The sequence below is a fragment of the Rhincodon typus genome, chromosome 1 (genome assembly GCF_021869965.1).
Source record: "Rhincodon typus isolate 14 chromosome 1, sRhiTyp1.1, whole genome shotgun sequence".
In the NCBI taxonomy this organism is placed as follows: domain Eukaryota; kingdom Metazoa; phylum Chordata; class Chondrichthyes; order Orectolobiformes; family Rhincodontidae; genus Rhincodon; species Rhincodon typus.
Genome location: NC_063332.1, coordinates 149518584 through 149532764, shown reverse-complemented (window position 1 = coordinate 149532764; position 14181 = coordinate 149518584). Strand labels below are relative to the sequence as shown.

The 14181-nt window shown below is 39.2% G+C and overlaps 1 protein-coding gene across 1 annotated transcript in view; it reads right to left on the bottom strand.

Moving 5' to 3' along the window:
• Positions 1 to 14181, bottom strand: part of LOC109927799 (probable protein S-acyltransferase 23) — an 87903-nt gene that overhangs the window by 59868 nt on the left and 13854 nt on the right. The window contains exon 3 of the mRNA XM_048603671.1: positions 10621 to 10691. Within this exon, the coding sequence (XP_048459628.1) occupies positions 10621 to 10691 (71 nt within the window). The remainder of the gene's footprint in view (positions 1 to 10620; positions 10692 to 14181) is intronic.

The window sequence follows — 14181 nt, the reverse complement described above, 5'->3', positions numbered from 1 at the left end:
ATCCCCCATTTCTGAAGAAGGGTCCAGACCCGAAACGTCAGCTTTCCTGCACCTCTGATGCTGTCTGGCCTGCTGTGTCCATCCAGCTCTACACCTTGTTATCTCATTGGATCAATTATGTTGGTTTATCAGGTGGCAAGGGGAAGTAAAATGACAAATAATCATGAGTACTTTCTGAATTCTATTTGTTTGTGTTTGGATAAGTGCAAGGCATGTTCTTATACAAATAATTTATGGCATAATCTGATAATCTTAAAGACAACGTAAACTGAAGGGATAACACGGTGTGGAGCTGGAGGAACACAGCAGGTCAGGCAGCATCAGAGGAGCAGGAAAGTTGATGTTTCGGGTCGGGACCCTTCTTCAGAGATCACGAGCCGACCCAAAACGTCAACTTTCCCACTCCTCCGATGCTGCCTGGCCTGCTTTGTTCCTTCAGCTTCACACTGTGTTGTCTCTGATTCCAGCATCTGCAGTTCTTGCTATCTCTGAGTAAGCTGAAGGGATAACTTTAATCCAACACGGCTGGTGCTAAATTGACACAAATTGATGTCTAATTTTACATCTATGTGAATTTACTTTACATCTGACAGGATGTAAAGTCAGCCACGCTGTCAACTGTGCTCTAATGTTGTTTAATGTTAGATTGTGAACACTCAATGCAGTTATGTGGAATTCCTTTGTTTTAACAGAGTTGGTTATCCTGCTTAAAATAAATGTCTTAATTTCTCCACTGAAAGAAATAGGTAGAGGAATTTTGTGCTAGCATATTAAATAATGTGTGGTATAGTGAAATTTCAAAGTTTATATTAATTATCTCTGAATTTTTTTTGGTATTTGAGACCTTACACTACCTCTGTAAATTTTTACAATTATTTCAGATAACATACTGACAAGTAAAATTACAAGACAATGAATGGTTGGGAGAGTATGATTTGAACAAATGTACAAATGAACAATACTTGATGTTCTCAATTAAAATTATATGTTATGATTAACACTATTGTTCTAAAACATTTTTAAAAATATTCCAGAAACATTATTAATGCTTAGTTTTGTTTTGCAATACCTGAGCTGAAACTTACAAAATTTACTGATTCAGAGAAACAATCATTTACTTGCACAGTCTGAGGATTGGTATTGCTGTATTTGAAAACATGTCTATACTTTTCGATGCTGTATTGCGTCTAATGGTCAGTAGTCACTGTACCTTTAGAGACATGGTCATGATATCATGACTGCATCAAAATATGTGAACTGAGGGAAAAAAGGTCTCATATTCCATCTTATTCTGAAGTATGACACACTATATGAAGCATGTTGCTCTGTGTTACTTAACAGCTTAATGTTTGCTCAAATTCTAATGTGCCTATGAAATTAATGTTTGTGTACAACAAATAGTTCTAATAAACATCTGCTTAATTCTTCAATACCTTGATATCCACATTCAGTTTATGTTATGAGGCATTACATAAGCATTGCTGCATCAGTTAAAATGTCATGCTGGAGACAAAATCCACATCACAGCTAGCAGTGGCCATCTACGAAATAGGCTCCATTGCCTTTGTGGCAGATCTTCAGAAAACTGAAAACCAACCGGACACCAGCTCTTACATCAGTAATCTTGGACAATCAGCATTATCAGTTTCTGTGAATACCAACAGCCATTCAGAACATTGACCATCAAGAAGATAGGGCTAATTCTTTTTGGGTGGAATATAAATTCTGTCAAGATTTCAGAAACTTCCAAGAGTGCCTTTACTTAACAATAAAAAGGCAGAAGTTACAAATACAGAGAAACTAAAGGTTACACAATGAGCACTCTATCTCTTTCCTGCTTTCTTTAAAAGAAAAGTGAGAAAATGCCATTCTGTTAATCTGACCATTTTTAAAAAAAACTACTTAACGGTTCTGAAAGCACAGCTCCAAAGGGCTCCTAAGAGAAACAAAGACATACAACACTTAAAAAAAAGTGGGTTTCTATATTAAGAAGGCGTATCTGTCCAGATCTTTGTCGGTGTCACTGTTTTCTTTTTCCAAACCAACACAAAATACACAAAGCAACCAACATGACAACTTTACACCTAATTTGGCACATACACTACCAACAGGCAGAAATTTGCAAATATAAGCCTCCAATTCTTAAGGCAACAATTTTAAAGGCATTAAGGCCAGTAAAGGAATAGCAACAAGCAAAATTAAGTGGAAACAGAAACAAAAATGGAGAAAAAAAGAGAAACGAAACCAGTAAAAACAAGACAAACACTGCACTGTACTCTACTTTGAAAAAAAAGCCAAAGTCCTGCAAAGAAAAATGAAAGCTAAGCATGTAATGATGAATTGGATAACATCCAGAGAAACCTTTATGAACTAAAATGATCTAGCAGAATTTATGATATGTAATATCAAATCAATGATTTTTTTCAAGGACAATCAAGTCCTATTACCAAAAGTATTATGTCAAGATATCCCATCCATGCTATACTAGGGATTTAACACACAAGTTGGCTGGCTGAATCTATGTACTGTCCAGGGATGAATCAGGATATTCAATGACTCACTGAATGTTTGTGAGACAAGCGTATCACATTCAGGAGTGAGGGAGCTTCCACATTCATACGATATTTATTCCAATCCTTGATGAAAGCAGCAACAGACCCATTTACAGTGCATGGGGAAGATTACATCCTTGTGACAAATTACTTCTCTAAATTTCCCATTGTTCGATGACTTACCAACACGATGAGCATGACCCTCTCTGACATAATGAGTGCTGTTTTCAGTTTATTCAGTATCCTGGAACAAACAGTGTCTGATAACAGAATGCAATTCACTGGCAAATCATTTCATATGTACTAAATGAGGTGTGACCCATATTACATCATCGCCATAATATCCACTCTCAAACAGTTTACCAGAATGTATGGTATGTAATATTAAATCAAAGATCATTAATTGTCAAACAATAAAACAAGAATTTAACATTGCATTGCTGCATTTTCATGCAATTTCAATGGCAAAAGGATTACCATCCCAACAATTTATGCTTGGCCCAGCAACCAATTATCTAACCATTCTGATATACAAGTTATTCTTCTTCAGAGACAGAGGAGAATGAAAGTGATTCATGATGAGTGAGCAAGTAGAGAACTATTAAACTGCTCACTGAGCAAATAGTATGGGGTATATATATAAATATATAGGTACAAATGGAAATAGTTGGATATTACCAAAGATGTCTGGAATATGTAGCTAGACATATGAAGTCATTACTGATTTTGCTGCTGGATTGTGAAGGAAGAAAAATTAGACCAGACAAAGGTAAGACACACCAATCACTCACTAAAGGAATGAGGAACAAAATTCTCACAATGATGATTGTGTAGTGATGTCGAGTGACAGTAACAAGTAACAATGCAACTAAATTGTCAAACAAGTGCTATAGAGAAAATGCATTCTTCTCACATAGAGTCATACAGCACGGAGGCAGATCCTTTGGTCCAATTCATCTGTGCCATCCAGACATCCCGATCTGACCTAGACCTATTTGCCAGTATTTGGGCCAAATCCCTCTAAACTCTTCCTATTCATGTACCCATCCAGTTGCCTTCATCTGGCAGCTTGTTTCATAGAAGCACCATCCTTTGCGTGAAAAAGTTGCCCCTCAGATCCCTTTTAAATCTCTTCCCTCTTACGTTAACCCTATGCCGTCTAGGTTTTGACTCCCTTACCCTAGGCAAAAGACCTTGGCTATTCACCCTATCCATGGCCCTCATGATTTTATAAACCTTTATAAGGTCACACCCCAGTCTCCGATGTTCCAAGGTAAAAAGCCCCAGTCTATTCAGCATCTTCCTATAACTCAAGCCCTCCAATCCTGGCCACATCCTTGTAAATCTTTTCTGCACCCTCTCAAGTTTAACAACATCCTTCCTACAGAAGGGCGACCAGAATTGCGCGCAGTATTCTAAAAGTGGCCTAATTAATGTTCTGTTTAGTCTCAACATGATGTCCCAACTCCTAATTTTCAATGCTTTGACCAATGTAGGCTAGCATGCCAGATGCCTTCTTCACCACCCTATCCATCTGCAACTCCACTTTCAAGGAACTATACACTTGTACCCCTAGATCTCTTTGTTCAGTAACACTTCCCAGGGCCCTTCCATTAAGTGTATACGTCCTGCCCTGGCTTGCCTGACCAAAATGCAAACCTCACATTTACCCAAATTAAACACCATCTGCCACTCCTTGGCCCATTGGCCTATCTAATCAAAGTCCCATTGAAGTCTGAGATAATCTTCTTCACTATCCACTACACTATTTTGGTGTCATCTGCAAACTTACTAATCATGCCTCCTATGTTCTCATCCAAATCATTTCTATAAATGATGAACAGCAGTGGACCCAGCACCAATCCTTGTGGTACACCACTGGTCACAAGCCTCCAGTCCAAAAAGCAACCCTTTCCCACCCTCTGTCTCCTACCTTCAAGCCAATTTTGTATCTAAATGGCTAAATCCCTCTGGATCCTATGTGCTCTAACCTTAATAACCAGTCTACCATGTGGACCTTGTCAAATGCTTTGCTGAAGTCCATATAGACTATGTCTACTGCCCTGCCTTTGTCAATCTTCTTCATCACCTCTTAAAAAATTGTACATTACAACTATGCACTTCCTAATCCAACAGTCTTCTGGTTTCAGTCTGTTCCTGTATAGTCTTTCATATATTTTCCTAACCTACCCGTTCAAAGATGTTACTATACACCTCTGGAGTAGGTGGGACTTGAATCCAAACCTCCCAGGTCAGAGGTAAGGGCAGTACCAGTATGCCACAAGGCCCCTTGTGATATACTCTTTCAAAGCAAATTCAGCCAAATTAACATAAATTAACAATGCCAGCCACTTAAATGGGCACTGTAAAAAACATCAAATCCTCAAATTAAACTTGCCAAAACTGAATTAAAATTTGCTTGTGGCAGATGGGGATGAACTCCAGTCCCTGTGATGCTGAATGGTCCTGGAAATCTGTTCCTACATATAGGAGCAAAAGTGATTCTCCTGTTGAAGCCCAAAGCTTGAATACAATTAAATAAAGAAATATTTATACAGTCAACTTATGGTCAGTTTGAAGCACCCTGTGCACAATATAGCATGGGCTTGATTCAGAATAAAGATCTATCCATACTGCATTGATAATATGCCTCATGGGTATACAATCATCAGATCAGGATGAGTTTCAACTTCCAATTATTGGATTGAAGTTTAAACATTTATTTTACCTGTATGTATAATTAACTAACTCACAACATGTGCTATATCTATTAGGAATAATATTTTATCTTTGGAAAAATGGAATTTGTTATGTCTCACAATTCAAATAACCCACATCACTCTAGGCATGAAATTTGATTCTATTTTTAATAAACTTTGGACTTGCATTTCAATGGAAAATAGTTGTGTGTGAAATTTACTGTTGAACTGACTGCTCAGAATCTTTTTCCAAAATGAAGTATCAATTAGTTAACAACATAATTGTTTGCATTGAGCATTTGCCTTTAAATTCAAATTGATCAATTCTCTACCAATGCCTATAGAAAGCTGAAACTGAAACATTTTATGTCAAATGTGCTGCCTGTATCTCTTGAAATCTTATTTCATATAAAATCCATTGGATGCTGCTTGAAAAAGAAGAATCCAAATTTGCACCACAATGGGGAACCTCTCTGTCATGGTGACAATATTGGAACTACCCAAAATTTGTATTTCCCATCCTATCGCTTCCCACTTTCACAGCATCAGGAATAGAGTAGGGCATCTACCATGGGTCTGAGTTTTATTGAATTGGCTGCCCATTTAAATCGTTAGCTGCTTCTTTTCAGGTTGGACTTTAGTCATCTTGAATTCTGAAAGCATGCAAATTAGACCCGGTAAAAGCAGATCTGAACTTTGTGGATTTATTTGGATAGTGGGTGTATTCCTTCCATGGAGTAAGTCACACCTTTGGATCTGGTTCTGGGGCTTATTTGGGGAAAATAGGACGCCCTTTTGTAAAGGTCAGACACCTTTTGGAGAAGGCAAGATGCTGTTGGAATTGTTCAATAGACATAAATATGTCTAATAAGAGACTAAAATCTATACTGTCAAGCCCAACTGAAAACACAGTTGTCAAAATCACCTGTCAAACCTGTCAAGATGACCTGTCAAAATTGTCAGTAGGACCTGTCAAAAACTTGTCAAAGGGAGTTTTTAAGCTGACAAGAAATTTAAAAGCCCTAATCTTTCGCTCTTTAAAAAAGTGTCTGACTTTGAAAAAAAGCTTGCTTGCTTTTTCACTTTCTGTTGATGTCAGTAAAAAAGCTTCCGTTACTGGATAACTGCTGCATGCTTTCACAGTCATCCATTATCACAGTGGGTTACCTATATCAATACAGTTTGATTGACAGCTACAAGTGATTATAAGAATGAACTGGAGCTCTGAATGAATTCCAATGTTTGTTGTTAGGAGGAATTGTGCACTTTAACAAATTATTTGTTGTTTTGAGGCCTTATTTAGTTAAAGGAATATAAATGTACTAAATGTGTTTTTATGAATGAGAGTTTTTTTCAATAGTGAGGTCTGAAACTTTATGATTTATTAGGACTTTTATAGAATTTTATTTTTATCTAATCTCTGCATGTGTCTTGATTCCTGCTCATGGTGAACTCTAGGTGAGTTGGCATGGTGAGGAGAAGTGTAGTGGGTGGTGATGGGTCCAATGAAATGATTTAGGGGCTATAATGGGCCATAGGAGTTGAGCAGTGTGGTATGAAATTGATCTGGAAGGTAAGGATGAACCTGTGGTGTAGGTGGAAGAGCATGGGTTGGTATCGATGGTATGAGTGCCATGATGAGGTGGCTAGAAGGCATGAGGGGGCATGAGGTGACCAGATGGAAACTCTCACCTTCCACGTTACTTTTTCCCAGATCAGGTTTGGGGAGCTGAAAAAGGTCTTGACTACTTCGCTCATGATGTGGGAGCAAACATACAGGCTAATGTTTCTTGTATTTAATATGTGAATAAGGATCTTTATTAAACACATGTCAATAAACTCATGTATCATTGGTAATGTTACTTCAAGGAATCTAAAACTCCAGTACCTCCAGTGTTGCTGCATACTCATAATTTCTGAGTTGAAGGTCAGATGAATTTCAGATGAAGGTCACTGATTATATTTTGAAATTCATAGATAAGCCACGTGCCTGTTGGATTTCTGTTAATGTGGTGTCAGTGGGCATGTTTGACAATTTGTACATCAAAGCCAAAATATCTGCCCCTTCAGTGTCCGGTGGGAATGGAAGTGGAACTGAAAACAAATCCTTGGACTGACTAATCCCAGGACAGGAAGCTGAAACAGAAGATGTTAAGTTAAATCGATGCAGTAAGGTGAGATGAAGGGCATTAATGCCTCCCGTTCTTAAATTAGCAAAGCAGAAACACAGACACTGTCATGCTGCAGTTTTCTAGGTCTTATTTTGGCCAGAAGAGTTTAACCACCAGGAATTTTAAGCTTATTAGCTTTGGTAGATAATTTCCTGGCACTCATATTCAAGAGGAATCACACCACTGTGGTAATCAAATGGTTTCGTGTATTTGAAACTGCTTATGAACAAAATAGATATTTAGCTCAATATATTTAGCACACTTCAGCAAAGGAGTGAATGCAAAAAGGCAGCTTTGTTACCTGAACAATGTTGTTGGATAGTTATTTTTATAACTTTGAAAACACATGACAAAGCATTCATTTCAACTGACATTGTCAAATTCCTTCAATACATCATAGGAAGTTTAGGAGGACAATAAAGATTGTTTTGTAACCAATGTACACAACAGGTTTTATTTTGAAATCTAAATTAGACTGTGCTAACCATCAAGCCAGGCTGTTGATGATATATAAGATTTAAAGACTGACATGAGATCTGATTTGGGAACATTTGGTAAAGATTCTGGTTCAATATATGTCAAATCTTTTATTTTTATCACAAATCCTTATGTTTCTCATGTAAAATGTTTGACTTAGAGCTTGAACCTTAAATATGAGCCTTCAGTTAGGTTTCAAAGTTTCGGTTTAAAAGTTACAGAACCTACTGGCAGTCATGAAATAGATCATTCTAGTTACATTAGTCAAGTAGTTCTATCCTGGCATATTCTGTAGGCAACTTGTAGCTTTCCTTGCTTGCTCTTCTAACAGACTGAATTACATATTCTCCCATTGGCAGTTTTGCAGATGGGGTGGTTGGGTGTTGGGGGGCGGGGAAGGGTGCGGAAAAATGCTCCGTAAGATTCCATAAATGTCTTCCCCACCATCCACCTGCCCACCCAACCCTCTCAGCAATTTTGTGGTGGGATCGGTGATGTTTGGGTTGGCCGACTTTCCCTAGTCCCACTTGAGGTCCTTAAGTGGGAAATTAACCAGTTGGCCTTAGTTTTGAGGCAGGTGGAGGGTGTTGGATGCAGAGAAGTAGCTTGTATAGCCCCCTGCTCAAGCTGTGGGTGAGGAAAGGCCAGGGGCTTCCTTCACCAGTCTTCCTTCGACATTGCTTCCCCTCCTTTATGGATGCTCCCTCATCCACAGCCCTCTCTATCAAGACCTGCACATTCCTCTCCCCAGCCTCTTCAGACCTCTCAAATATTCCCCACGATGAGACCACTGCATTCACTTGGTCACTTGATTCTGTACTTTTAATTGCTTGCATTCCCAATCCTGGTCACTGCGCTACTGGGACTATTGATCTGGCAGCCAATCAGATTGATTGGCAGCTATCTGAGGCAGACATCCCCCGAGATAGGAGATGGATGTTCTGTCTCTAACCAACTAACAGAGATGTGTTTCCTGCTGATTCTTCGAGTGGTAGAGCAAGAAACCTCACCATACAAAAAAATCCTGCCCACTTAGGCTTTCTGCAGTCACCTTCAGTATCCGACATCACACCAGAGTCATCCTTATACCGATGTGACCCATGATTGCTTTGGTCATGAAAACTAATCCTTTCAGCAAAGTTTCAATACAAAAAAACAGACAGCATGTGACCACTAATTAAACAGGAATTGGAGGCAAAGCTTTGAGTTCAATCTCGCTTTGCATTCTTTTTATGGAAGCAACATCCTTTCTGTTCTGCTCCTTTCAAAATCACTTTATTTAATATGCCAAAAAATGACACTTCAAGCACAATGTGCTGGACACTGCCCTTGCTGGTGCCCAATCTTTAGTGCTATGGGTGCCCTTTGAGTTCCAAGGGGTTTCGAGACAGGCATACACATTTGATACCAAAATTGCCCAAATGCTGCTTTGATTTCAAGGACGGTCTCAGCTCACCTTTTGAATTCAGCTCGTCTGTCCATGTTTGGGCTGAGGTTGTAATGAGGTCTGGAGCTGAGTGACCCTGCCAGAGCCCAAACTGAACAGTGATGAATAGACTGCTACTGAGTAAGTGTTGCTTCATAGCACTGTTAATGGGACCTTCCATCACTTTTCTGATGACTGAGAGTATACTGATGGGGTGGTAATCGGCCAGATTGGATTCAGTGCTTTTCAGTGCTTTTTTGTGGATGGGACAAATCTGGGCAATTTTCTACCTTGTGTAGATGTCACTGTTGCAGTTGCACTGAAAGATCCCATTTTTATTTCAATCCAGCTTTTTTTTTTGTACAGACCTTTGTGGAGTTACAAAAGGGAGTTTATATCCTTACGAATCTTAACACTTATTTCTATAGCTCTTTGTGTCGAACTTATGAGGCTCAACTGTATATATTTGCAATTTGTACAGGTGATTGGCTGTCTGCTACCAACTTAACACCACGTACTCAGGGGATTTTTGTACATCCTGCTCTTCTTGACTGTCTGGTAGTCACCCATTCCCTTTCTATTGGCACGTTCTTAAATTGTAGATGATCACCTTTAACAATGAGTGGTTGTTGGGCTCTTAGACTAGTAGATTCATGATAGTGACATTAGCAGCTATTCAAAGTCTAAAACATAGAGTTTGAGCTCCTCCAGCTGAGGACAATTCCTGAATTTATTCCTCCCAGATTTGAGACATGTCCTGAAATTATCACATGATCCCCAAAGCACATCTGACTGGAATTAGGTATCTAGTCAGGCCTCTACTTATGAGACTACTCTTATAACTTGTCCCTGGTATAGACAAGAAAACATCTCACCAGCTACCCACCAATCAGCTCATTACTTTGTGCTGACATTGTATTATGAGGTTTGATTTCTCTCTCTGTTATCTGTGCTCCTTTACCTCTGAGTTCTTGATTTTCGAACGATTCAAACAATTGCTAAAAATACTAAACACATAACAAATGGTACATTGATTCTTAACCTATATACCTACTTCAAAAGCCTTGGGTTCCACTGCCTCTCCCACATTGCTGTTAACAAAGCTTGCTAGGTGAGATAGGCTACAATGGTATTTTATGCAGTCCTACATAAAGAGCACTCTTTAGTTCAGATATTGCAACCATAATTAACAACAATGGGATGCACCTTGTAAATTTTGGCAGCGGAAAGGAGTGAACTTGGTGGTGGGAGGGGGAATAGAAGACTGTGGCTAAAAACAAAGTAACATATCTTACCTGACCAAAGTCATCCGGTTGTCTGGGATTGAAGCCAGAATATATCAGCAAGCGAGTTAACTCACAATGTCCTATCAAAAAATGTGGGGGAGAAAGGAACACAGTTAAGAACGTCTAATTATCACATTCAGCCAATCTATTCTATATTTCAGAATGTTTCCAGAACTACATCTGAAACATGTGACCAGGCATTGATTATGGCCATGAATCTGCCATCTCTCTCTCAGATCTAAGCATGCATTATGCTCTAAATAACAATACTTGGATGGTTAACTCAGAGGAAAAGCACTTATATATTATAAGCCACAGTAGTGCGTGGAGTGAAAATTCAAAACCTATCTCCTGTGTTTAATATATAAAAGTGGATCAAGTCTACTTGGAGGTCAACTTCAGAACATAAACATAAACCTAAAGGCTCCTACAGTAGGTGTGACACTTTGACCAAAGAAACACAGATATTGGGTTTATTCTGCATCTGTCCACCTGTAAGAACTGAGGATGTGTATCACTGTGTGTTTACTATCATTAATATATCAATATAACATAAAGGGCAGAACATCTGCTAATCTATAGTCACCAATAAAGGAGTAAAAATGCTGACACTAGAGTCTTGGACATAATATTTGACAAGATGAACTTGAGCAGCTTATACTGAGAAACTGAAGTTATACAGTATTCTGTGTCATCGTGGCATGAAGACAAGGCTGCATCAAATGCAGAATGTGCAGTATAATTACTTTATCAATGAATGCAGTATTGATAGAAAAAATGGTCCCTCCACACAGCTGTCCCTATTACACAGACTTGTAGGTCTGAGTAAGCATTCCTCTTAAAACAAATGTTCCAACAGACAAGGTGCCCTTGACTAGCACCTATTATATTTCAACTGCTTAGCTAGGAGAAGCATGCATTCCACATGACCTTCTCTCACTCATAAAATAACAAATAGAAAATAAAGTAATGCTTTGGAAAAGCAAGAACAGAATACTGCGATTCTGGAAATCTCAAATAAGAACAGAAAATACTGGAACACTGGGCCAATTAGTCAGGATCTGCGGAGACAGGAATAGAATTTACGTTCCACGTTGATGACCTTTCAGGACAATTGAAAAATGTTAGAGATTAACAACTGTTAAAGCAAGGACAGCATCAGAGGGTAGTCACCAATGTGAAGGCAGTAGTGATTAAGTGACAAAGAGATTATAAGGCTGGGACAAACTGGGATTGTAATGGGACTAAGTATGAGAAGGAACCAGTGCTTCTAGAGGACTTGTACATATTTGGAACACAAAAACAGTGGGGAGAGGGGCATGGTCTGAATTTCACAGTGGCTTGGACTCACTCAATATGGATAACCACCACCACCACCACCCCCCCAACCACATTCCCGGCTTCATTGCTTTTCCTTGCAGTCATTTACCGGTCAAAGAAGGAAATCCTGTCTCTGAGCGCTCCAGCCAAATTTCAGAAGTTCTGTAGTACCAAAAGCACCACTAGGAGTGGTGTTGATCTCTGGCACTGCTGTATGTCCCACAGGAAATATGCTGCAATAGAGCCAGATTTGAAGGTTACCCTGGGGTCTCACCAGAGCAGGTTGGCTAGTGACGGAAGATGTGGGATGGAGTACACATGATATGGGGGAGGTGGGGGAAATGAAGGTGAGAAAATATGGATGTCTTCCAATTGACACTGCACTCACCAAGCCACAGGTTGGCTAGGTTTCGCTGGGTAGGCCACGCACACTTGGTGATGACTTCAAACTCCCAACAGATAAAATAACAGCAGTGGTGGTAACCCTAACTGGCTATTGATTGGCTACTTAAGAGCCTCAAGAGGCCCACGGGCAAGTGATCCACCTAATACTTAATCTGCTGATGTTAAAATTACAGTGGGTGATAAGGTCAATCAATGGTGTTATTAACAAACCACCCAGTTTTATGGCCTGCTTTTGCTGGTTGTCATCCTGCCCTACTATCAACACCCCTTAATATTGATCAAAAACAGAATTGGATCAGCCATAAAAATACTGTGGCTATAAGTGGAGGTCAGAGGCTGGAATTTCAGCAGTGAGTAATTCGCCTTCTGACTCCTCAAAGTTAGTCCTCACTTGCCTGGATGGGTGCAGCTTCAGCAACACTCAAGAAGCTTGACACCATCCAGGTTAAAGCAGCCCACTTGACTGGCACCCCATCTAACACCTTCACTAACAACACACAATGGCACAGTGTTTACCATCCACAAGATGGACTGCAACAACTCACCAAGGACCCTTAGAAAGCATCTCTGTTACGCTTCACAGGGTAGCTGGAAATCAAGCCTCATTAATTCAGGAGACATCACAAAAGGTAAAGATTTTAAAAAGTGCACCGAATTCCCCACTTAGCTTGTCTTTTGGACCAAGGTTGACAGAAAGCATGGACCAGGTTTCTGTATTTAACAAGAATTAAAATTTTTGACAAATAAATAGATTCTAGATCCTTAGTTCATGCCCTCCTTCACCGGGGTGCAATGGGAGAGTTTATTATACAGTTACTAATTTAGCGAATTATAGGGAGAACGACTTTAGTGTTGAAGTTAAAATTCAGCATCAATGCTACCTCTTACTCTTTGGTGAAAGGTACATTTGCTTATGGCTTCCTTCATCTCATTTTTACTAAATCTCTTCAAAGAGCATTTGAAACTCACTTACTGAAACTATGTCTTCCTGGAATAGTTTTTGCACTACATCTTGTCCCTTCTTTGGTTGCCTCTATGGAAGGCATTCTTGCAAAGTTGAGCAACAATCACATAAGCCAATGATTACTGCTCCTGACAGACTTATTAGCTGCTTCCTCAATCCCTTGTATGAACATACATGTCAACATATGAATTGGGAACAGGAGTTGACCATTTGGCCCCCTGGGTTTGTGCCATTACTTGCTAAATTCATGGCTACTCTAATCATAGCATCAGTTCCACTTTCTTGTCTGTATCCCATACCCTTTGATGTCCCTATCAATCAATCTTTAGACATTTCAGCTTAATCTTCAAGCATCTTCTCTCCCAACACCCATACAGATCACTGTCAGCTCAGAGAATTGCTAATCGACATTTAAATTAACTGTCCCTGTAAATTGCAGCTGTGTCAGCTTTTCAGAGCATCAATAGGCACAATTCCAATCTCATTGGTCTAAATTCCTCTGTGGGGAATTTTGGGGGCCAAAGTTTATTTTTTTTAGATCCCTCCTTGTTGTGTTTTCAAACTAGACGCTCACTGCAGTGGGCAGACTGCTGCTGAGTTAAGATTGTTCTAGATTGTAAATTTCAAAATTGTAGGATAGGATTGAGCAAGGAACAGTTATAAATATGAAATTTCAGCAAAAAAAGGTGGGCAGCAAAGTATTTATGTCAGCCTGGAACAAAAACCCATTGCAGTTTATATTCTGATGAAGCTCAACTGTCCATTCCGATAATACTTGATGAAGTTAAAATCGGAAAATTGGCCAGACACTTAATATGACTTAAAATGTAACTGTCAGAGTATCCTATGATAATTTCACATGAATATTTATTTTCACAAAT